Here is a 24,317-nt window from a genome sequence, read left to right as displayed (position 1 = left end):
TGGTGGCTCAGGCAACACTGGTTCACAGAGTTGCTCCTACTGTTGGAGAATCGTCCAATTTGTATAAAGCCGATACCAGCACTTTTGACTATGTCCCGGGGACAGGTGCTTCATCCAGACCTGAAATCACTGCGATTAGCGGCCTGGCTCCTGAATACCGCAAATTTCACCAATTAGATTTCTGCAGAATGCAGGGATATACTATCAAAGGCCAGGACTGAGAGCACAAATAGAACGTATAGGATGAAGTGGAAGAGATTATGTTTATGGTGCCAGGAAAACAATCTCCATCCTCTGAATTCAGCGGCACATCAAATCATCCCATATATTCTGATGCTAGCGAAATCTGGTTTGGCCCAGGATTCATTTAAGGTGCATCTGGCGGCGATTTCTCGATATAGGAAAACTTCTTCAGGTCCATCTCTATGGTAGGAGAGACTTATAAAACATTTCATGAAGGGTTTATTTAGGGTCTCCCCCCCCACCCCACCCCCTATAAGGCCTCCACCACCACTATGGCAGTTGAACATTGTAGTATCCCAGTTGAAGAAACAGCCCCTCGAACCAGTTCACAGGGCGGATCCTAATTTCTTACCCTGGAAAGTGGCCCTTCTAATAGCTCTCACTTCAGCCAGGAGAGTGGGGGAAATACAAGCTCTCACAATTCAGGAACCTTTTCTACAGTTCAGAGAGGACAGGATTGTCCTCAGGACTAATCCCAAATTCATTCCAAAAGTACCAACAGATTTTCATCTAAATGAGCTGTTGATCCTTAAAAGATTTTTCCGTCGACAGCTGCAGAGAAAACTCTCCATACTTTAGATGTTCAACGTTGCCTGAAGTTTTACGAACAAAGAACAAAGCCTTTCAGGAAATCTACCCAATAATTTGTGGCTTTTAGTGCCCCAGGAAGGGGTTCCCGTTGTCAAAACGGGGAATTGCCTGGTGGATATCAAGTGCAATACAGTACGGCTGGGAAGCCGTTAAATGCACATGTTCGTGCACATTCCACGAGAGCAGTGTCCATCTCCACTGCTTTATTTTCGGGCGTACCTATCCAGGATATCTGCAGGGCTGCTACCTGGAAGAGTACGCATGCTTTCAACAGACATTACTGCCTTGATGCACCTGCAGAGAAGGATGTGGCAGTGGGACAAGCAGTACTGAGGAACCTTTTCCAGTAACGGTGAGCATTCTTTACCATCCCTCCTTCCTTGGTTGGTGATATAAACACATTTTATTGTCCTATTCGGTATTATGTGTGACTTTTGAACATATATATATATATATATATATTTGTCTGGCTACTACTACTGTTGTTAGATGACTTGTTGCCTAGTTCATGGTTTTGGATGACATAACAAAATGTGCTATGGTTTACTGCTCGCTATTCTGATTTAGGCATGCGAATCTATGAAAGCTCCAATATTGGAGTAAGAAAACAAGTTACTTACCTGTAACTGTAGTTCTCGAGTATTGGAAGCTTTCATAGATTCACATGCGACCCACCATCCTCCCCTGAGAGGCTCACCTTGGATTTGGCACGAAAGGTATCTGTGGCACAAGTGCGTGAAAATCTGAGGGGCAAAAGGTTTTCTCAGGAGTGTTGGTGAGAGTATCTGATTGGTCTAGAGACAAGTTTGGTCTCTTTTACATAACGAAAGTTATGGGTTGCAAAAGGGAAAGGGGGGCCTCGGCTTCTTTTCAGTTTGCTAAACACTAAGTATTGCTTTTTTATATACCGGAGACTCCCGTCTCGACGACTGGGAATGATTCAGGCATGTGAATCTATGAAAGCTTCCAATACTGGAGAACTACAGTTACAGGTAAGTAACTTTTTTCTTTTTTTCCACCTGCTGCAGAGCTGTCCAAGAGTTTTTTCCACTAAAAAGTTACTGTAACGTTTTGACTCCTCCCTGGACCGGCAGTGGGTAATCGAGTTTTCCTTGGCAACATACATTGAAATTGCTTTTCAAAAATCTTGAAATAGTGGTTTGTGTCAGTGCATCAGCACAAAGTCGAAACCTAAAAGTAGGATGGGGCATGCACATAGCTCCAACATACTGCGAGACACATCCACATTCATGAAAGGGCTCCCATGAGAACAGAATAAGATGGTCAATCTGTGTATTATTCGACAAAGTGCTGAAGGGTTGGGAGCACCACTGTAGGCAACTTGCTCATACTTTGTGCCAGCACCTTCAGCATTGTAAATTGGGTGCTTGCAGGACAAATGTGAAATAAGTAAGGGTGGGGGATAGTTCTAGACAAACCTACTTTCCAATTTTATCTATGTTGGCCATGTCTTCTGGAACCAAAATGTATTGCAGAGTTCTTGTGCAAGATTAGAAGAACGATCTCTGAAAGATTGCACCGGCTTACTGGGTGATAGACTTGCAATATGTTCATTTTTGGAAGGCAAATATTCAAATACATGTCAAGACACATGCACATTTATGGTAGACATTGAAATGGGTTTCAATTAATTAAAACCGATTTCAAAATATTTGCTGACGCTATGTGTTGTGATGCTTACTGCTGTGTGTTGCGAATTTTGCACCTGCGCGCCCTGTTACAAGTGTGCGCGTATGTGGTAACTCACAGTGGCTGTTTTGATTAACAACTCTAACCTGGAGGATGTTCATATTAGAACAGTGCCTAAATAAAATTAGAGAAGTGTGTGCCAGTATGCCCTCGAAAAAAGAGAGGGAACTGCTCGACACCAACCTAGATCTCCCAGGAATTCAGAAAAACATGAATAAAATAAATGATGAAGCAAGGGACAGCGAACATGAGGAGGTGAGAGGGGTGAAGCAAATGGCGCACAGAGGAAAGAAAACGTAGACAGAAAGCAGGAAAACATGCACTCTGTCATAGTGCTGATTTTAAAATATTACAAGCATTGGCAATACTGATAAGTCTGGCTCTAATATGATGCACAAGACTCGAGACCCACCACCAGGTAGACCCATAGTCTCGGGAATAGGGTCCCTTCTAGAACCATTATCAAAATTCTTGATTATTTTTTAAGCCAATTTTACAGAAAACCAAGACTGCATTAAAGATACAAAATATGTTTTTGTCCACATTGCTGATCTTGACTTTGTGAAGAGTGAAAATCTAATGCTCAGCCTAGATGTAGAAAGTCTCTTCACAAGCCACCCTTGAGACATAACCTTGGAGGTTAAGAAGATCATAGATACATAGGAATAGACTCACTCAACCCCAGTCAAATTTGTAATGGAATGTTCTAGACTTGCACTTACAAAAAAAATAGGAATTTGAGGGAACCCTGTTCTTACAAACTCATGCAACTTCGATGAGCAGTACATTTGCTCCTAGTGTGGCTGGGCAGTATGTATACAATTTCGAAAAGAGTGATTCTCCATGATAACAGACCGGTATCTAAAATGTACCCACACTTTCAGCAACAAGTCTTTGACCTTTTTAGATGTAAAAGCTTTCACCCTAGATCACTAAGAGAAAACTTGCTGTAATACTGTGTTGCAGTAGCGTGGTCAAGGAAATCCTCACTGTACTTAGTACTTATTTCTGAATGTACTTTTATATTGGTAATGCAGGAAATCACATTAATAGTTTGTCTCTTTCTTGTGTTCCTCTTCTTTTAGGGTCTTTCACTTCAGATCCCTCTGTTGGGCCCCGTTCGCAGTTGTCCCTCGAACAAAAGGGAAAAGGTTCAGGTAAATGTTCTTGTATCTAATATGCTTGAGAAGGGGGACATGTGAGGGATAAATGATAGCTTTGTAAAACGTGCAAGGAGGGATGGAGGTTGGAGTAATAAAAAAATAGAGGAAATCTGTTCCCTTTTTTGTTTTATTCGCACTGATTTGTTTTCTCTTTCTGAACGCCCCTTTTACCCCTCTACCTCACCGCCCGTCCCTCTAGGTGTCAACCCATTTTTTAATGCCCGTAACCGTCCACGCAGTCTGCTTTCTCTCTGCTTCGACTTTTCTTCCTCCTTCGGGGGCAGGCGTTCCGCTTGCCGGCAAACCACAGACTTTCTTGAGCTTCGGTTCTCTTTCCTCCACGGTTGTTGAGTCTTCATCTTTCCTCTGGACCTTCTCGCCGAGTCTTTACTTCCGCGTTTCCGTCCTGTGCACAGTTTTGACAGCCACTGAACAACCCGACGCGCACACTGCCCCGCCTTCTTGAAGCGTATTGTCTGCCCTGTGGTCCGCCCTCGGCTCCATCTTAAAGGGACCACCTGCTGTTTCTCCACACTTTGTTTCTTGCTGACAATACTGAGGCCCTGCGGAAAAAGGGGACTGTGTATATAGTCTCCTCTATCCCCCCATCTAATGCAGGAGCAATCTCACACACCCTATCCCCAGACTTTTCCCGATCAGGGAAATGAGAGAGTCATGAAAGGAAGTCGGCATTGCCGTTTTCGGTCCCTTTCCTATGACGGACCTAAAATGACTAGGGTGGTAAGGCTAAAAACCACCTGAGGATATGTGGGTTATTCCCTATATTATGGCTCATCCACAAGAGCGGTGTGTGATCAGTGTATAGGACAAAAGGAGACCTCTCCAGATAGTAATGCAACTTCTCTACAGCCCACTTTATAGCCAAGCACTCTTTCTCAACCGTAGAATACCTCTTCTCCCTTGGAAATAATTTACACCTGATAAAGAGGACTGGGCATTCTATCCCTTCTTTTGTTTGTTGGGAAAAGACGGCCCCCAGACCTACATCCGAAGCATCTGTTTGTAGGATAAAGGGTTCCTTGAAATCAGGGAAAATAAGAATAGGGCTGGAGGTTAGGGCTCGTTTAAGTACGTGGAATGCTCTTTTGGCTGCTTGGAGGGAGATTCATTAGATCTTTGTTCTTTTTTTCTTTCTTCAATAGGTCGGTTAATGGGGCTGCTATTTCAGAAGAATTGGGTATAAATCGGCAGTAGTAGCCTAATAAGCCCCAAAAAGGATCTAATGTTCTTCTTGGTAGTAGGGAAGGGGGTGTCTAAGACTGCGCTTACTTTCTCCTGTTGGGGGGCGATAACCCCATCCCCTAACAAATAACCCAAATATTTGACTTTCTTGAAGCCTATTTTGGATTTTCGGAGTTTACGTGGAGCCCTGCGGTTTTGAGTGCTTGGAACACCTTCCTACCATGGACGAGATGTTGTTCCCAATTAGGGCTGAATATTATGATATCGTCTATGTAGGCTGAGGAGTACTCTTGGTGTTGGGAGAGAACCTTATTCATAAGCCTTTGAAATGTTGCTGGTGCTCCATGTAATCCAAAATGCAAAACAGTAAATTCGTACAACCCATCAGGGGTACTAAAGGTGGTTTTCTCTTGATCTTCCTGATTAAGTGGTACCTGACAATAGCCTTTTGTTACATCAAGAGTGGTTATATACCAGGCTTCGCCTAATTTCTCGATGAGCTCATTGACTCTTGGTAATGGGTATGAGTCAAATTTTGAGATCGCATTAATTGCTCGAAAATAAATACAAAAACGAATAGAACCGTCTGGTTTCGGAACTATGACAATGGGGGAAGACCAGTTTTATGACTCCTAGTTGTAACATGTTTTCTATTTCTGCAGCAACCGCCGCCCTCCTAGCGACTGGTATCCTGTAGGGAAGTTGTTTTATTACTTTGTTTGGTGGGGTAACAATGACATGCTCGACTGTTGAAGTCTTTCCGGGAAGATCGGAAAAGATGGGGGAGAAGGACTTTAAGAGGGCCTGAAGGGATAGCTTTTGTTCTTTTGTTAGATATTCATTTATGGGCAATTGCATCACCGTTGAAGGAACAGGTTTGGGGTCTGATAAAACGAAGTGGGTATCTTTGGGAAGGGGTCCCAACCATTTCGTTAGTAGGTTGATATGATATATCTGCGTTTTGGTTGAAGAGAGGTGTGAGAAGTTGGCCTGATATGCAGTGCTCACTATTCTAGTGATCACTATGCATCAATCCAAACGACCCTTATGGTGATTGGTTGTAAGTCAACCTTATAGACCAGCTATCCTAGTAGCGTGGATACGAGCAGTCTTCGGGCTAAACTCTAGAGGGCGTGTTAAGCCAGCTGTTATACCATCACATATACCCCTTGAACACCAAGTGAAAGGACACCACACAAGTGTTATGAAAATAAACAGTGTATTTATTAGAATCACAACAGCCCTGTACTCTTTATGAGGATAGGGTACTAAGCACACAACAAAACTCTTGTGAAAATACTTCAAGTTGCACAATTTACACAAATGCCCGAGGGGCACGGAAAACCATATACTCTAAAAGTGGAACGCGAAATTACTAGCAGGTAAGTACTATACTAATAGGCTTTGGAATCGCTAGGACTACGTTACTGAACCTTCAGATTACTAGTAGGAGGCCTAGGGGACTCGGGTGCAGAGTGTGCACTCTCACACGGGATGCGGGACAAAGTCTATGGTAGCTAGATTTCACAAAGTTAGTGTTCTCGGGCGAACCCGACTAGGTAGATCGAAAATGACAGTGGATCCTGACCCTTGGATAGTGAGGCTATGCTGGGGCACCGAAATGCCGAGTTTACCTAGCCCAGGGGCTGCAGCTGCATATGTCTCAAAAGACGTCGGGAATCCTCGTAGACGAACCAGGAGCCTGAAGAAAGAAGATGCTGGCAGGCGACCAGTGAAGATAGTTCGAGTTGATCCAAGCCTGGATCGAAGATGGATGACACCTGAAAGCAGAGGGGACCAAGTTCGTGACTACTAGCCAGTAGTCAGGTGGCACCAGGAGGGCACCGGATGGTAGGACTCCCAGCAGCAGGAGGTCAGACTCGTGTCTGTGGTGGCAGCATCCATTTTGTGGAGCTGAGGCTTCAGTTAACTTTAACCAGGGTTTACAGTTACATACATGTCGTGTCCCTCTAGAAGGGCGGAATGCTAACCCCGTCGCCAGAATTGGCAAAGGGTTAGTATTCCAATTCGTATGACACCTTACTCGACATGTTTTGATAAAGCGATACCAAAGATAGCATTTAACCGCGAGGATTATAATGCACTTAAGAGTATATGGTATGCGTTATCATGGAACAGCTATTAGGACTTGGTTCCGCAAGCTGCAAACGGGCTCAGCTCATGCCAGAGCACCATCTCACACGATTCCACGCACTCTGCCTTCAGGATTGTCAAGGCCTGCTATAGGAGTGACTGATAGGAATCTGTGTGTCCATTTTTAGGGTTAGATTTAGGTATACTATATCTAAAGCAAAGGGTGATTACACCACCTTTCCCCAGCTGTCTTGCAGCCAGTTGTGTCAGATTTAGATGGTCATCCAGGGGTGGCATAATACATGCTTCAGCCCCTGGTAGGCCCTGGGTACACCTATGCCCTGAGTTACAGGGTCTGATAAGGTGGCCCAGTTCCAATTGGATAATGCACCTAAGGTACACATGTCAATTTAGTGAGAGAACAGCTAGGCTGTGGGTCTGATTGGCAGGCCCACAGCCAGAGAAAGTCGTAAACCAGTGAAACAAAAGCAAAAAATCTGGGTGATCATAGGATTGCAGACCCTACTATCCTACAAGAGGTGTAGCTGGTTTGTAGTGATGGCTATCTTTTCAATAACTTCATAAGGTCCCTTCCATTCTGCCTGTTTATGGGGTATAGAGGATGGTAGGAGTAAGAGCACTCAATCATGGACCTGTAACTGTCGCATTTCTTCCTTTTATTGTAGGACAACTGTTGACTTCTTTAAGCCTTTTCTAAGTTGTCGTGAGGAAAGTCTCTTAGTTTCTGTATGCGGTTTCTTAGGTTCTGAGTATAATCTAGAAGGTTTTGTGTATCTTCTTGTTTCTCTTGTTCCCATGCTTCTCTTGTCATTTCTAGTAAGGTTCGTGGTTGTCTCCCATAAAGAAGCTAAAAGGGAGAACAACCTAACCTTCTCTGAACCTGACTTCTAATGACTAAGAGGGCGATGGGCAACAACATATCACACTCTTTCTCCTCAGTGGTTAACATCTTTTTTAAGGTTAACTTTAAGGTAGCATGGTAGCGCTCACACAGACCATCTGTTTGAGGGTGATAAGCAGAGGTTCTGATTTGGGTAATGTTCAAGGTTTTACAGTTGTGTTTCATTAAATGAGAGATAAAGAGAGTACCCCGGTCTGTCAATATCTCTCGGGGAGATCCTACCCTCAAACGATTTGAGTAGATTATCCAGTATTAGGGGTGTCTTTCATAGATTCACATGCCTGAATCATTCCCCGTCGTCGAGACGGGAGTCTCCGGTATATAGAAAAGTAATGTCCCATAGACATACATAGAGAGAAGTAGGCCTAAGGGTCCCACCTTAGTAGCCTATCTATGTCCTTTTGTAAAAAGGACCAAACTCTAGAAGAGAGCCAATCAGCTAACACCTCCCTCTAGAACCTTCCTGTCAGGAGCCTCAGTCTCTCAGATTTTCTACCGCACGTTGTGCTAGGGAGTCTCCACCTGAGTTCTCCTCAGGTTTGGTTGTTTTAAGCTTCTTTCTTCACTATTTTGAACTACTTTCAGCAAAATCTGACTATGGCTGACCCACAGAAGAGGGGTCTCTTCAGAGCTGGGGCTTCTTCTAATAAGAGATTACATATTGAGGACCAGCACAAGACATGTCTTTACTGTCTGTATCCGGGCCATTCGCCAAAGGAATGCAAAATGTGTAGAACATTCTCTTCAAAAACGCTTCAGGACAGAGAAGGACGACTTTTAATCTGGCTGAACAAACTTAAGATCAGGGACAACTTGGAGTCTTCAGAGGACGGTGAGATTGCTTCTGTCTCCTCCAAATTATACTTGAAGAGGCCAAGGGTTACCTCCCCTAGCCCTTTAGACGCCCCTCCTAAAAAGACTGCTAAAAAGTCTTCAGAGGCTAAATCTTCAGCGTCTGACAAGGACGTTCCTTCCTCCAGGAAGCCAGCGCCGACGTCGGCGACGACATCGTCAACCCTATCGTCCGCGCTTAAGAAGACTGTGTCTCCTGTCCATGTTTCCACTTCGACGACGACCGTGTCGACGACGGCGTCGTCAACGTTTTCATCGTCGACGAAGACTACTCCATCTTCGTCGGCGGGTAAGACTGTGTCGTCGATTATCCTCATTAAAAACCAGTTGTCGACGCTTAAGATCTCGTCGACGACGTCTTCGTCGACGTCCGTGACGACGTCTTCGTCGACGTCCGTGTCGACGACGAATCCTCTCGTCGACGGGTGTGCCGTCGACGACAACATCGACGACGAGGAAGATACCGTCGGCGCCGTCGACGAAAGTTACATCGGTGCAGTTATCGTCGACGAGGGCACCGACGACGACATCGTCGACGATACAGTGGAAGCATTCGGAGATGATTCCTCCGTCGACGTCGTGTGTGGTTTCTATGCCGTCGACTACCTTACCGTGAATCTATGAAAGACACCAATACTGCATAACTGCAGTTACAGGTAAGTAACGCATTTCTTATCCAGTATTAGGGGTGTCTTTCATAGATTCCCATGCCTGAATCAGAGTAGCAAGCCATACCGACAACCCCTCCTCGTATAATGCACCACAGCAACATGCGATTGCTGCTTCAAGAAATCTCCTCTATGTTAAAAAAAGGAGCAATAGAGCGAGCACCATCGGCTCACAGAAGGAAGGGATTTTACTCCTGCTTCTTTCTGATCCAAAAGAAGGAGAAGAAATGGAGGCCCATATTGGATCTCTGGGCACTCAACGCATTCTTGAAGAGTTAATTGTTTCGCATGGTGATGATACAGGAGATCTTGGGACTCTTGGAGGAGGGGGATTTCATGACGTCGTTAGATCTACAAGACGCGTACTTTCACATCCCTATCCACAAACGGCACAGGAAATTCCTCAGATTTGCAGTGGCAGGTCAACACTACCAATTCTGTGTCCTACCGTTTGGCCTCAAATCTGCGCCCAGGATTTTCACCAAATGCCTCTCCCCGGTTGCAGACTTCCTCAGGCAGCATGGACACCAAGTCTTCCCATATTTGGGCGACTGGCTGGTAACGGCACCATCTCTAGCAGACGCAACTGCATCCTCCAGCACCTGTCTGAATCTCTTCAGGCATCTGGGTTTAACACTCAACCACGAGAAATCCACTTTGCAACCCTCCCAGGTCATTACCTTTCTCGGGGCGACGTTGGATACTGTAAATGCGAAGGCATTCCCATCTCAGGAGAGGAAACACAAGCTCGTCTCTCTGGCCGCGTCAGTGGCCTCAAAGAAGACTTTACCCGTCCGTACATTCAAATCACTCTTAGGGATGATGTCCACGTGCATCCTGCTTATACCGCACTGTCGCCTCAGGATGCGTCCGCTGCAAGAGGCTCTGTACAGACAGTGGACTCAATGCTCTGGATCCTTCGAGGACCGCATTGCGATCACACAACAAATAGCCAAGGCACTGCAGTGGTGGAGGTCGCTCAAGAACCTTTCACAAGGGTTGCCGTTTCTGCTCCCTGCTGCTCCGCACGTAATAACAACGGATGCTTCTCTGGAGGGTTGGGGAGCAGTCCTTCAGGAATTACAGATCAGTGGCAAGTGGAAAAACCAGGAAAAACAGCTTCATATCAACCTCCTGGAGCTGAGAGCGGTTTTCCTAACCTTGCAGGCTTTCATACCACGGATCAAGAACTCCCCAGTGCTCATCAGGACCGACAACACCACGACGATGCACTACTTGAACAAACAGGGAGGGACGCGTTCGCTCACACGATCTCGCGAATCGCAGAAGATCTGGAATTGGCTTGTTCTCCACAACATCTCATTAAAAGCTGAGTATGTCCCAGGCAAGGACAACGTCATAGCAGATGCACTGAGCAGGCAGAGGTCTCTATCCCACGAATGGGAACTGGACACGGAAATGGTAGCTTACATCCTTTCGGTGTGGGGAACACCGCAGATCGACCTGTTTGCGACCAGGGAGAACGCCAAATGCCAAAACTACGCAAGTTGGCTTCCCCAGTCAAGGTCCCTCGGAAATGCATTTTCCATCCCATGGCGCAACCTATTTGCATACGCATTTCCGCCATTTCCAATGATCCCCAGGGTCTTCAGGAAAATGAAGGCGGAGCCTTGCACTCTGATTCTGATTGCCCCATTCTGGCCCAGACAATCGTCAGTGTCCTATGAATACCTTCAGCTCTTTCTCTCTCTGTTGGGAAGTTTCTCTATATATCTAATATCTACTGGGAATATAATATTATAGGTTATGTGATAGATAGACAGGTCGATCCTTTCACACAAGAATGGCCAAATTACAATATGCAAAGGTTACATCCTAATGTAAGTGCTCATCTACTCCCTTGCTCAGTTACCATTTATCTGGACAGGAGATGCATCCGTTCACATAACAGCATCTGACTAGAAGAAAGGTTAACTTTATTATGAATAATAACCCTAGCACAGCTGTTCACTAAGAACTGGGGTCCCTTTATTTAAACAATAATAACAATATAATACTGCAATATAACACATAGCCTGAAAAGCAAAAGAAAGAATTAGAATGTGTGTGTACGCTAATAAGAAAGGGTCGACTTCACCTTATGCGTTTGAAGTCTGGGCTCAGTTGTCATCCGGGTTCCCTTCTCGTCTGTGCCTTGGCTCATCTTAGGATCACCCCTGCAGTCACGGATACACGTCTGTACCACTATGCTCTGTCTCCTCTGCTCCCCTCCAAGTCACTGGAACCTCCTTCTTATTCTCTACTTCGTTTGCTTCACTCTCGCTGTTCTGCACTACTCCTCTCTCCTCTCAATCACGGACTATCTTCACCTTCTAACTTCGATCTTATAAATCAGGTTCTGCCGCTCTAGTATTCATTCGCTCCGCTAACTGCTTCATTCTGCATGCTCTGATCTTAGTATCAAAGCTCGCCAGCTGCTCCAACTAAAATAACTTCAATCTTTCTGAGAGAGTATCAGCCCTCGGTCTTTCTCTGACTTCAAAATGGCGACTGTCTGCCTTGAGTTGATTAACTGCAATAATGCTAACGACTATCTGCCGTCTACTAACTGACTAACTGACTCACGGACTGAACCCTGAACTCTCCGTGCTTTCGCTAATATGATCCGTGTTCATGCATGGAAATTTACGGCCAGTAACCTGCCACCCACCAAATTCTTGTACCACCCCGTGCCAAGGACGCGTTCTCAGCCGGCCGGCCTGATGTTATGTCTTCGACACGAAAAAAAATACAATCCTTCGATAAGGGCCAGCCTGAGCCGATTCTCTCCAAGCGAACAACACCTTCTAACTAAAACATTACATTTGACCTAAAAGCATCTCAAGCAGCCGAGGCAGAAAGAAAGATGGAGTCTCTCCCGTTCGAGGCCTACAGGCCCCGAAATAAGCATAACTCCATTAGAAATATGCTTGCAACCTTACAAAAGGACGGATTAATACTAATACTAAAGAATCTATTCATTAACATAAATTTATAGACCCTAAGATGCAGAAAAGGGTTCGGAATTACGTCAAACACCTGGTAAATAGGCCAGGTCTGAGGTTCTAATCCTCCTATTAGAATGATAGCAGGCTAAAGTCACCTTCACTCAAAAAGGGACAGAAAACCCGGTCAGAACACTTCACCCTTGACTTTAGACTACTAATCATTCGCTAAATGGAACTAACATCAGTTGAGGAATAAGATGAAACAAAACTAACTGATCTATTTCTAGTATTAAGTCTACAAATTTGAAGTAAAGAAGGAATACACTGAATAAAACAGCAAATAGCAATTAAGATACAAATAGTTAGCAGGATACCCCCTAATATCTGACGTAAAGAATGTAAATCTGGTAACCAATTAAAGAGCCAGTCAAACCAGCCCTGGTCAATGTGTTCTCTAACTTCTTTGGTCAAGTTGTGAAGTTTGTCAATGTGAGCCTGTATAGATCTAGTATGATCTGATAAGTTGAAACAACAAAGACCCTCAAAGTCAGAACAGTCCTGTCCATGTTTAAGTAAAAGATAATCTATTGCGGCCCTGTTCTGCAAAATAGCTCTGCGTTCACCCTGGGCGTCCAGTAGCATGTCAGATAGAATTGTAGAAGTGTGATTAATGGATTTAACCATCCAACAGGCCATTTTTCCAATATATTTTGCATTGTAGACTGCTAAGGCAGGGACACCCAGAATAGAAAAAGCCAAACTAAGATATTCAGACTTAGAATATAAATGTAGTGTAGAATCACAATCGTCTTTTAACATAACTGCATCACGAACAATACGGGAATTTGCAATAGGATGTGAAGAAAACATTAGCAAGCTCAATCTAGTGATAGTACATGGTCCTCCGGTAATATTTGCAGGAATGTAAGGCCAAGATGTGTTGCCACAAGAGAAAAGCCATCCAGAAGGCAATAGCATTGTGCGATAATGGCTAGGGGTAACTACAAGACTTTTACAGGTCATATTATTCTTGACAGAAACACAAGACTTCGATGACCTCCGAGAACATAACGTTTTATCATGATCTGTGAATGAAGTAGCACCTCTTAATTTTAAACAAACACATTCAGTTATGGCGCTTGGATCCCAGGTATGGAAGAAACCTAAATCACCCTGCGTGATATTGTATGTAGTTATTTGAGAATGAATTGGTGGTACTGGATCGAATAGCACAGTACATAAAGGACAGTACTCATGGGTCGCAAAATCACCAAGAATAATATTAGGACAGGCATTTGATATATTGAAAATATGGGCAAGTGTCTCCAGAGAAGCCGGGACGGCAACCAAACAGGTTGCTAATATGTCAGTCACCGAAAGCATCGGTGTTAAACAGAAATGTGGGGAATTTGTCACCCTTCGTGCCAGGGTAGTCCAAAAGTTAGATGATGAATCCCACGCAGCAAAGGAACGCTGTACTCTGATTATCGAATCAACCAAAGTCTGGGGGTTCCTTCCTCTCCCGACATAGCAGGCCAAAAGCAGTCCAACGCCGGCACATCCTGCAACAGCAGTCCAAAGAATGATCTGAAAGAAAATCAAATACAGGCATTATTCATTCTCATAAGTAACATTTGTCAACTGGGACAGCTTCCCAGCTATCTTTCCCTGGTCTCATGACGAGTACTGTATTATCATGACCGGTTACAATAATTTCAACTTGTTCAGGGGGATTATTAGGCGATTGCACCCACACTCTCGCTCCTGGATTATCAGTGGAGCCAAAACCTTTTTGTCCTCGAATAGTTAACAAAGTCGGGGCAGTGCCTTTCTGAATCTCACCACTGAAAACAGGAATGATTAGCAATTGAGCAATTCGGTCAGTCTTTTGAATTGGTAAATCAATCTCACTGCTATTGAGCAGGAGAACCTTAATCTCTCCCTGATAATCACGGTCAATGACTCCTCCAAGCACTTGAATGCCTTTTAAGGCCAGGCCCGATCTAGGAGCTATCAGGCCAAAATTTCCAGTTGGTATACAGACACCAATGCCAGTCTCAATGATAACACGATCTCTGCTTTTTACAATAATGTCATTCATGGCATGCAGATCCAAGCCTGCAGAACCAGGGGTTGCTCTGCATGGAGCCAGGGCTCCGGGGGAAATCTCCCAATACATTACATATTGAATTGTGTTTGGTTTAGGATCAACAGCTGGAGGAAATAAACGCATTAATGGAGATTCAGCATTTAAAAAGGGACGATTATTCAAAATCAACAGTGCCTGAAACAAATATTCTCTCCAATTCTTATATTTATTATCAGTGAATTTACGCAATTGAACTATAAGGTCTGCTGCCTGTGGGTAGTGAGGTATATGAAACACCCATTCAATGTTGTTCTCCACACAAAATTCCTGCACCAATCTTCCCTTAAAGTGCGATGCATTGTCAGATTGAATCTGAAATGGGACACCATAATACAGCATAATCAATTCCAATGTTTTAATGGTGTTTACTGGGGTAGCTCGTTTACAGGGAAAGGCCACCAAAAGACCACTGTATGTGTCAACGATGGTACAAATATATTGCCAATTTTTACTCATAGGGAGTGGACCAATATAATCAATCTGCCAAATTTGAGCGGGCAATTTTCCTCGATGTAAATGTCCTCTAACAATTTGGGGTACTTTTCGTTGTCTAGAATGTTGACAAATAGAACAATGCAGTATAGTATCTTTAATCAAATTTAAAGGAATATAAATTCCTCGATCAGCAGCCCACCTGCTAGTGGCTCTCTCTCCAAAATGTCCTGCTTTCTGGTGGGCCCATTTCGCCAATCCCGCCAAATCAGAGTCCTGCATGTCCACCACTGCCTCAGCAATTTTAGATTTCTCATCTGCAATGTTGTGAAAGAATTTGTCAAGGGAGTCTATGGGTGTATGAGCATCCACATGAAAGATTGTAACAGTACTTTGCGGAAGCAGTTCCCAAATTTCTTTCCATAACTCTTTACCCCGAAGTTCCTTAGAATGCAATTCCCAATTACGAGCATGCCATGTTGGTAACCAAACTTCCAGTCCATTAGCAGTGGACCAGGAATCAGTAAAAATGTGACACGTACCAGGTAGTTTTTGTTTTAAAACTTGGTAAACAGCATACAATTCAGCAAATTGACTACTTTTTCCTTCACCAGTTGTACTCAGCAATTTCTGTGTGATAGGATTATAGGACACTGCCTTCCAATGCCTCTTCTCTCCTATGTACCTCGCGGAACCATCCGTAAACCACACATGGTTTCTGTCCTCCGCGGACAGATCATCAAATGGCTTACCCCACTTAACAGGGGATTCCTGCACTATAGGTACGGAGCAATCACTCCCAGTCTCATTCGAAGGCGTCTGCGCCACTTGCTCATGTAACGTCGAAACACCTTTCGGTCCCACACGTGCCCTACCTGTATGTACCATTTCCATTTAATCACACTCGACTCTCGAGCATGTCCAATTTGATGAGTTTTCGGCGAACTCAAAACCCATTGCATAATAGGAATTTCAGGTCTCAACATCACATTATGTCCCAAAGTCAATTGCTCGATATCCACCAGAGCCCAATAACATGCAAGTAACTGTTTCTCAAAAGGTGTATAACGCTCACCAGCATCAGGTAACTTTTGAGTCCAGAAACCTAACGGTACTTTATTTTTGCCTTGTTTTTGCCACAAACTCCAGTTTGCATAAGGACCTTGCACTGACACATTCAGATCCACATCACCATCTAGCATGGGCCACAGATCCAAAGCATTCTGAATTGCTTCTTTCGCCAAATCAAACGCATCTTGCTGCGGTTTATTCCATTCAAACGCATTCTTTTTACGAGTGAGTCTGTATAAAGGGGCTAATATCTGACTCAAATGTGGGATGTGTTGACGCCAAAAACCAAATAAACCAATAAATCTCTGGGCTTCTCTTTGATTCTGAGGAACCGCAAAGTCAAGAATTTTCTGCTTCACTTGTGGAATCACTTCTCTGTTACCTTTATGCCAATTGATTCCTAAAAATTTCACACTTTGTGACGGACCTTGCAATTTGTCGGGATTGATTTCCCAACCTTTTTCACGTAAATGATTGATAACCTGATCTAGCTGAGTCTGAACTTGATCCTGTGTCTCACCTTGAATCAGAATGTCGTCAATATAATGACAAATTTGTATTTGTGGGTTTATGTGTATTTCAGATAAATGTTCCGCCACCAGCCGGTGACAGATCGTATGACTATGTACATAGCCTTGGGAAAGACTTCTAAACGTCATTTGTCGTCCATTCCACGTAAAACTGAATTGTTTCTGACACTCAGGGGCAATTGGAATAGAAAAGAAAGCATTAGCAATATTAATAGACGCATACCATATTCCTGGATGCTTCTGAATTCTTTCAATTAAAGTAATCATGTCTGGTACTGCAACGGTCAAAGGGGGTGTATGTTTATTTAATTCGCGGTAATCAACAGTCATACGCCAAGAATGATCACTCTTGCGAACAGGCCAAACGGGATTATTCCAAGCAGAAGTAACCGGAGTTATAACTCCTGCATTCACTAGATCCTGAATTGTAGAACTAATCTCTTTGTGATCACCGGGAATACGGTACTGTTTTTGGGAAACAACTTTTGTAGCTGGGGAATCTTTATAGGAGGCATTCTCAAACGACCAACTCGTACAGGTCTAGATGAAATATAACCTCTACTTCCAAATTGATAGCAACCATCATCTAAATGCAATGTCATACCTTTCAAAATATCAATTCCAATTATATATTCCATAAGTGGCACAACTAAAACAGAATATTCTTTTCGGGGAATTCTACCTATTTTCATTTCAACATTTGTTTGTTCTGCGGGGGTTTCCTTTCCACCTAAACCAGTATTTGTGAAAAATTGTCCTTTAAATTTCTTTGATTTTCCATGAATTAGAGTGGCCTCAGCTCCTGTATCTACCAATGCTCGGGCCCTTTGTATATTACGATGTCTCCAAAAAATTTCAATATCTACATAGGGTCTATTGTCTTTGTGAGCCCAACTGCGTACTGGAGCTTGACCTATTTCTTAATCATTTTTATTGCGTTCTGACAACCAAGACAAATCAGGGTAAATGCTCTCAAATTTCTTGGACGATATAATGTCCTGTTCATATCAATCCCCATTACGAAATGGATTTTTGTCATCTGCATAGTATTGTGAATTTCGTTCAGAAAATCTGTGTCGATCCTCTCTTCTCCTCATCTCAGGGGACTCATCCCTTTCATCTATGTATCTGCTTTCAACATAGTCATCTCTCCCCCTTTCTCTTTCCCCCTCTCTCCTTCTCTCTCTTTCACGCTGAGGGGCACATCTCGCTCATTCCGTCGTCTATAACGCCGATCCAAATCATCACGATGTCGATCATCCCCACTGTCATCAGAATATTCACGATCACATTCATTCTTTCGCACACGTCGTGCACCCTCCTTCCGATCCAAACCACGCTTGCGAAATAAGTCCCACAAGCGATAATTAGGTTCACCATCAATGTCTTCTCTCTTCATACCATCAGCCAGCAAAGCAAGAAACATATCACGTCTAGAAAACTTGTAATTTCCAGCAGTACGACCCTCAGGTCTGGATTGTCTTTCAGGTTTAAGCCATTCGCCCAATTCACCAAGTTGACGTACAGATTCAAGCACTAAGGACAACGCATTGCCAGTCTGATTGATCAACAAAGTCATCATAACTTGTTTATACGCAACAGGGGAAGAACGGATAATGCGATTCTGCACAGAAGATGTCAATAAACCATCCAACAATCGGTCAGATGTACTCAGAAAAATTGCGGTTTTCATCACCTCCTCTTTCAGTCTTTGTGCCGCATCACGCAACGTGTACCATGGCTTGTTATTCAGAGACAAAGGCAGATTCAGTAGGGTATTTGTGATTACAACCATTATTCGCTAACTGGAGCAAACTAATTTGACCAGCAGCATTATAATTTCGGAAATGATCTTGTACAGTAGAATCAGAACTCAAAGAACAAAACTTCAAAGGATCTCCCCCATCTAGCATGATGCTAGCAGCACCCAGTTCATAGAGACGCACCATCCATGTAAGCAAGGCCTCACCGGGCCGTTGTCGAAATCGTTGCAAAATATCACTAACTTCTTGTTGAGTAAAGTCTTCTAAACTATCCAAAGGAACACCATTCGGGTTGCCAGGAGCCTGCTGCAACTTACGTCGAAAAACCGGATGCTCAGAGATTTCAGTACGAGCAGCACAAGGAGCCCGATCAACAGATTTAGAGGGACATTCAGATCGAGAAATGTCGTCCGATTTAAAACACCGACCATGGTCGCCTGAATCATCAAGTTTGTCAAAAGTATTAGATTGACAGTCACGTCCAGTGCGAGAATACTCGCGTCTATCAGACTCCTCAGCCGAGGAGCCAGAATCATTAGAGTCCCAGATATTACCGTCCCACTCATCAGGATTCCAATCCAGTCTGGCTTTCGCCACGACCAGACGCGCTTTCCGTGTGCAAACACGACCACGACGATTCTTATATTTGTATTTAGCAATATGAACAGCAGCTCTTTCTGCAATAGTTTGATAAGTCTCTAGTGTGTCGGTAAGCAATTTATTTTATAACAAACATCTGAAGGAGTATCACCCGATGAGGGAAGTGAAGGCTTTTTCCAGACAAGGAAACACTGTTCCTTTGTTAGTAAACCCCTCACTCACCACCTAGTGGTGACTTGCTTCATCATCGGGGCCCACCCAAGTGGCCTAGCGTCACTTGGGTGTGCTTCAACACCTGGGTTACAGTGGAGCAGGTAGTGAAGTGTGGGGTGCAAAAAAAACAGTGTAAGTGTTAAAATTGTCCTGGTTAGTACTTCAATATTAACTTTAATAAAAAGGTAACTGGACAAAATTTAAAACGTATGGTGAGATACTGGCAGGGGAGTTACGACCTGTGTATCTCTGCTATGTGTTGGTCGACATGTTTCTACCATTAGGGGTAATCCTCTGTATTCTTCAGGACCAAAACAAGGAAGTGGGAGGTGTGGGTCCCCTAAAAGACGCACCCTGTCCTAAATCCTTGGTCATCCAGATGAAAAACTGTATCTCTGGGAAGTCACTCCTAAGATTCAGGAGATGAACAAAAAACCTAGGGAAGGAAAAGAAGTAAAGGAAGTAGTTACTATCCTGTTACGAAGTGCAGTAATTAGGTGAAAAAACGACGTGCGGTTGTCCTTTCGTTCCACGGTGGTGAATGGAAAGGTGCCTTCTGAAGTAGAGGGTGTGTCTACTTATGGGGTGGGAGCGTGCTCATTCCGTGAGAGTGTACGCTGCGGCATGGTATACCTAGGGAAGAGTCTACAGATGAAAAATAGGTATCCTTGGTGTGTGCCTGAATCAGCATGCTTTAACATGGAATAAAATATAATTAGGCTGCAGTGCTCATATCTTTAACAGCGTGAATTGCACTACGCCTAAAGATTGCCATGCATTGTGTTATGGGCTCAAATATATCCAACTGAGGATGAGTGGTGTACACAAAGACATACAAGACTCACACAAACATATAACACTGGGAGAGACACGGAGCAGGACTCGACAGAGTCAAGGCTTACTGGAGTAATACTCGAGATGGGCTTCAGCGAGCAGGGGGTAGGTGCTTCACTCCTGTCAACATACTCTATGTGGAGAAGTATGATTTAGATTAATATCGACAGAGGAAGCTCTCTTATGTGTGGGCTAGAGCGTTCAAGTATCGAGTTCTGCCTCAGGGGAAGGAAAGTCTACTTACAGTTCGTAGTGAAGAGGAAAGGCTAGTAGCCTACATCTACCTTCCGCCGCTCGGTTAGAATGAATGGGCGAGCGCGGAGTAGATATCCCTGTAAACCTGCTTCCGGGGTAGGTCACGTGGACACTACGGAGGCCCGTGGGCGGGTTGGTTGGCTTGGTGATAGTTGGACGCTGCGCATGCGCAAGGGCATGAGAGCTGCGCATGCGCCTATGTGCTGCAAGGAATATTCGGTGATAGAAAAACTGCAATTGCGCTGCGAAAACAAGGGGGGAAAGGGGATGCTACGCAACTACATTCGGATGCGAGCATTGGAACGGGGAGGGATATCCTCAGACACCTGGGATACAAGTGTAAGGAGATTGCGGAAGGCTAGGGAGCCACCGCAGATATGATGAATGGCGAACCCAGTGATAGGGTGACTGTACCCAAATACTGGTGCTGTTGACATTGGCCCAAAGGCAAAGGGTATCACAGTAATTATAGTGGTTGTGGTTACAGTGTCGTTCCCCATTGGGGTGAATAAAGGCTGCTTAGACTGGGGGGTGACAGATGTCGGAGGGTAGGGTTATTATTTGAATACAGAGTTCCACGGAATATTGTCATTAAGACCTCGTTTGTGAGTGGAAAGTCTGTATATCCACCTCTGTTCTTTTTCGAATAGACGGGCTTGGATATTGGGCCCAGATGACAACTGTTCTATAACTGTCCACCTCATGTCATTTGTAGTGTGATGGGCAGTTAGAAAATGATCCGTTAGTCTTGTCATGTTCTTTTTGCATCTTATTGTGCTTCTGTGTTCGCAAATGCGTTGTTTGATTTTGCGTGTCGTCATACCCACGTATGGTTTTCCACAGGTGCAGGTGATAAGATAGATGACATTACTACTGTTGCAGTTAGTGTGTGCTCTTTGCTCCCATACTTTGCCTGGTTCCAAAACTATGGTCTTCGTGTTTTCGGTCAGGTGACAGACGCTGCAGTCCCCACATCGTGAATGACCAGTGACTGGTGGAAGACCCCATATCTGTGTCAAGGTTGGGTCACTGCTGTTCTTGTTTTGTCTGGGTCTTGTGTTGACCAGAGTGTTTTTAAGGCTCTGCGCCTTTTTATATGAGAAGAGAGGTTTTTCCCAATTGAAGGATCCAGAGTTGACTATTGTCCAGTGTTTCCTGATGCTTTTGCTGACCATGTTGGAAATCACATTGTATGTCGTAACACACGTGAGGGGTGTGTTATCATTGTCTTTAGTTATTTCCTCCAACAGAGCTTGGCGCGGTTGGTTTCTGGCTCGTTTCTGGCATTTCTTAGTGATCTTTGTTGGGTAGCCACGTTGTAAGAGTTTCCCCGTCAGGTCTTCAGCCTGTTCTTTATAGTCATTGAGCTTGCTGCAGTTCCTGCGTAGTCTTAAATATTGACCATAGGGGAGGTTTTCCCTCAGTGGACGAGGGTGAAAGCTCTCAAATCTTAACAAGTTATTTTTTGCGTTGGGTTTAAAATGGGTTTTGGTAGTCAGACCTTCATGTTCTTTTTTGATCTCAATGTCAAGAAAAATCATTTCATTCTTGCTCACATTGTGGGTAAAGTGAAGGTGTTGGTCGCAAGTGTTGAGCCAAGTGATAAATTGTGTTAGAATTTCTTGTGGACCCTTCCAAATTGTTAGCACATTGTCAATATATCTGCGCCAGAACTTAATGTTTTCCAGGTATGGGTTGGTGGGTGAGAGGATGTATTTTTTCTCGAAATCATACACATACAATCCCGCTACGCTGGGCGCAAAAGCGTAGCGGGATTGTATGTGTATGATTTCGAGAAAAAATACATCCTCTCACCCACCAACCCATACCTGGAAAACATCAAGTTCTGGCGCAGATATATTGACGATGTGCTAACAATTTGGAAGGGTCCACAAGAAATTCTAACACAATTTATCACTTGGCTCAACACTTGCGACCAACACCTTCACTTTACCCACAATGTGAGCAAGAATGAAATGATTTTTCTTGACATTGAGATCAAAAAAGAACATGAAGGTCTGACTACCAAAACCCATTTTAAACCCAACGCAAAAAATAACTTGTTAAGATTTGAGAGCTTTCACCCTCGTCCACTGAGGGAAAACCTCCCCTATGGTCAATATTTAAGACTACGCAGGAACTGCAGCAAGCTCAATGACTATAAAGAACAGGCTGAAGACCTGACGGGGAAACTCTTACAACGTGGCTACCCAACAAAGATCACGAAGAAATGCCAGAAACGAGCCAGAAACCAACCGCGCCAAGCTCTGTTGGAGGAAATAACTAAAGACAATGATAACACACCCCTCACGTGTGTTACGACATACAATGTGATTTCCAACATGGTCAGCAAAAGCATCAGGAAACACTGGACAATAGTCAACTCTGGATCCTTCAATTGGGAAAAACCTCTCTTCTCATATAAAAAAGCGCAGAGCCTTAAAAACACTCTGGTCAACACAAGACCCAGACAAAACAAGAACAGCAGTGACCCAACCTTGACACAGATATGGGGTCTTCCACCAGTCACTGGTCATTCACGATGTGGGGACTGCAGCGTCTGTCACCTGACCGAAAACACGAAGACCATAGTTTTGGAACCAGGCAAAGTATGGGAGCAAAGAGCACACACTAACTGCAACAGTAGTAATGTCATCTATCTTATCACCTGCACCTGTGGAAAACCATACGTGGGTATGACGACACGCAAAATCAAACAACGCATTTGCGAACACAGAAGCACAATAAGATGCAAAAAGAACATGACAAGACTAACGGATCATTTTCTAACTGCCCATCACACTACAAATGACATGAGGTGGACAGTTATAGAACAGTTGTCATCTGGGCCCAATATCCAAGCCCGTCTATTCGAAAAAGAACAGAGGTGGATATACAGACTTTCCACTCACAAACGAGGTCTTAATGACAATATTCCGTGGAACTCTGTATTCAAATAATAACCCTACCCTCCGACATCTGTCACCCCCCAGTCTAAGCAGCCTTTATTCACCCCAATGGGGAACGACACTGTAACCACAACCACTATAATTACTGTGATACCCTTTGCCTTTGGGCCAATGTCAACAGCACCAGTATTTGGGTACAGTCACCCTATCACTGGGTTCGCCATTCATCATATCTGCGGTGGCTCCCTAGCCTTCCGCAATCTCCTTACACTTGTATCCCAGGTGTCTGAGGATATCCCTCCCCGTTCCAATGCTCGCATCCGAATGTAGTTGCATAGCATCCCCTTTCCCCCCTTGTTTTCGCAGCGCAATTGCAGTTTTTCTATCACCGAATATTCCTTGCAGCACATAGGCGCATGCGCAGCTCTCATGCCCTTGCGCATGCGCAGCGTCCAACTATCACCAAGCCAACCAACCCGCCCACGGGCCTCCGTAGTGTCCACGTGACCTACCCCGGAAGCAGGTTTACAGGGATATCTACTCCGCGCTCGCCCATTCATTCTAACCGAGCGGCGGAAGGTAGATGTAGGCTACTAGCCTTTCCTCTTCACTACGAACTGTAAGTAGACTTTCCTTCCCCTGAGGCAGAACTCGATACTTGAACGCTCTAGCCCACACATAAGAGAGCTTCCTCTGTCGATATTAATCTAAATCATACCTCTCCACATAGAGTATGTTGACAGGAGTGAAGCACCTACCCCCTGCTCGCTGAAGCCCATCTCGAGTATTACTCCAGTAAGCCTTGACTCTGTCGAGTCCTGCTCCGTGTCTCTCCCAGTGTTATATGTTTGTGTGAGTCTTGTATGTCTTTATGTACACCACTCATCCTCAGTTGGATATATTTGAGCCCATAACACAATGCATGGCAATCTTTAGGCGTAGTGCAATTCACGCTGTTAAAGATATGAGCACTGCAGCCTAATTATATTTTATTCCATGTTAAAGCATGCTGATTCAGGCACACACCAAGGATACCTATTTTTCATCTGTAGACTCTTCCCTAGGTATACCATGCCGCAGCGTACACTCTCACGGAATGAGCACGCTCCCACCCCATAAGTAGACACACCCTCTACTTCAGAAGGCACCTTTCCATTCACCACCGTG

At 44.3% G+C, this 24,317-nt stretch overlaps 1 protein-coding gene across 11 annotated transcripts in view; it reads left to right on the top strand.

The window, feature by feature from the left end:
* The window catches only part of NAP1L4 (nucleosome assembly protein 1 like 4), a 1,422,554-nt gene that overhangs the window by 335,086 nt on the left and 1,063,151 nt on the right, over positions 1–24,317 (top strand). For all 11 annotated transcript variants that reach the window (XM_086957864.1, XM_086957862.1, XM_086957858.1 and 8 more), the window contains one exon: positions 3,630–3,701. In XM_086957864.1, coding sequence (XP_086813990.1) covers positions 3,630–3,701 — 72 coding nt within the window. The remainder of the gene's footprint in view (positions 1–3,629; positions 3,702–24,317) is intronic.

The sequence above is a fragment of the Lissotriton vulgaris genome, chromosome 2_1 (genome assembly GCF_964263255.1).
Source record: "Lissotriton vulgaris chromosome 2_1, aLisVul1.2, whole genome shotgun sequence".
NCBI lineage: Eukaryota > Metazoa > Chordata > Amphibia > Caudata > Salamandridae > Lissotriton > Lissotriton vulgaris.
Note: the sequence above shows the minus strand (reverse complement) of the source record. Positions and strands in the feature narration are given on the sequence as shown.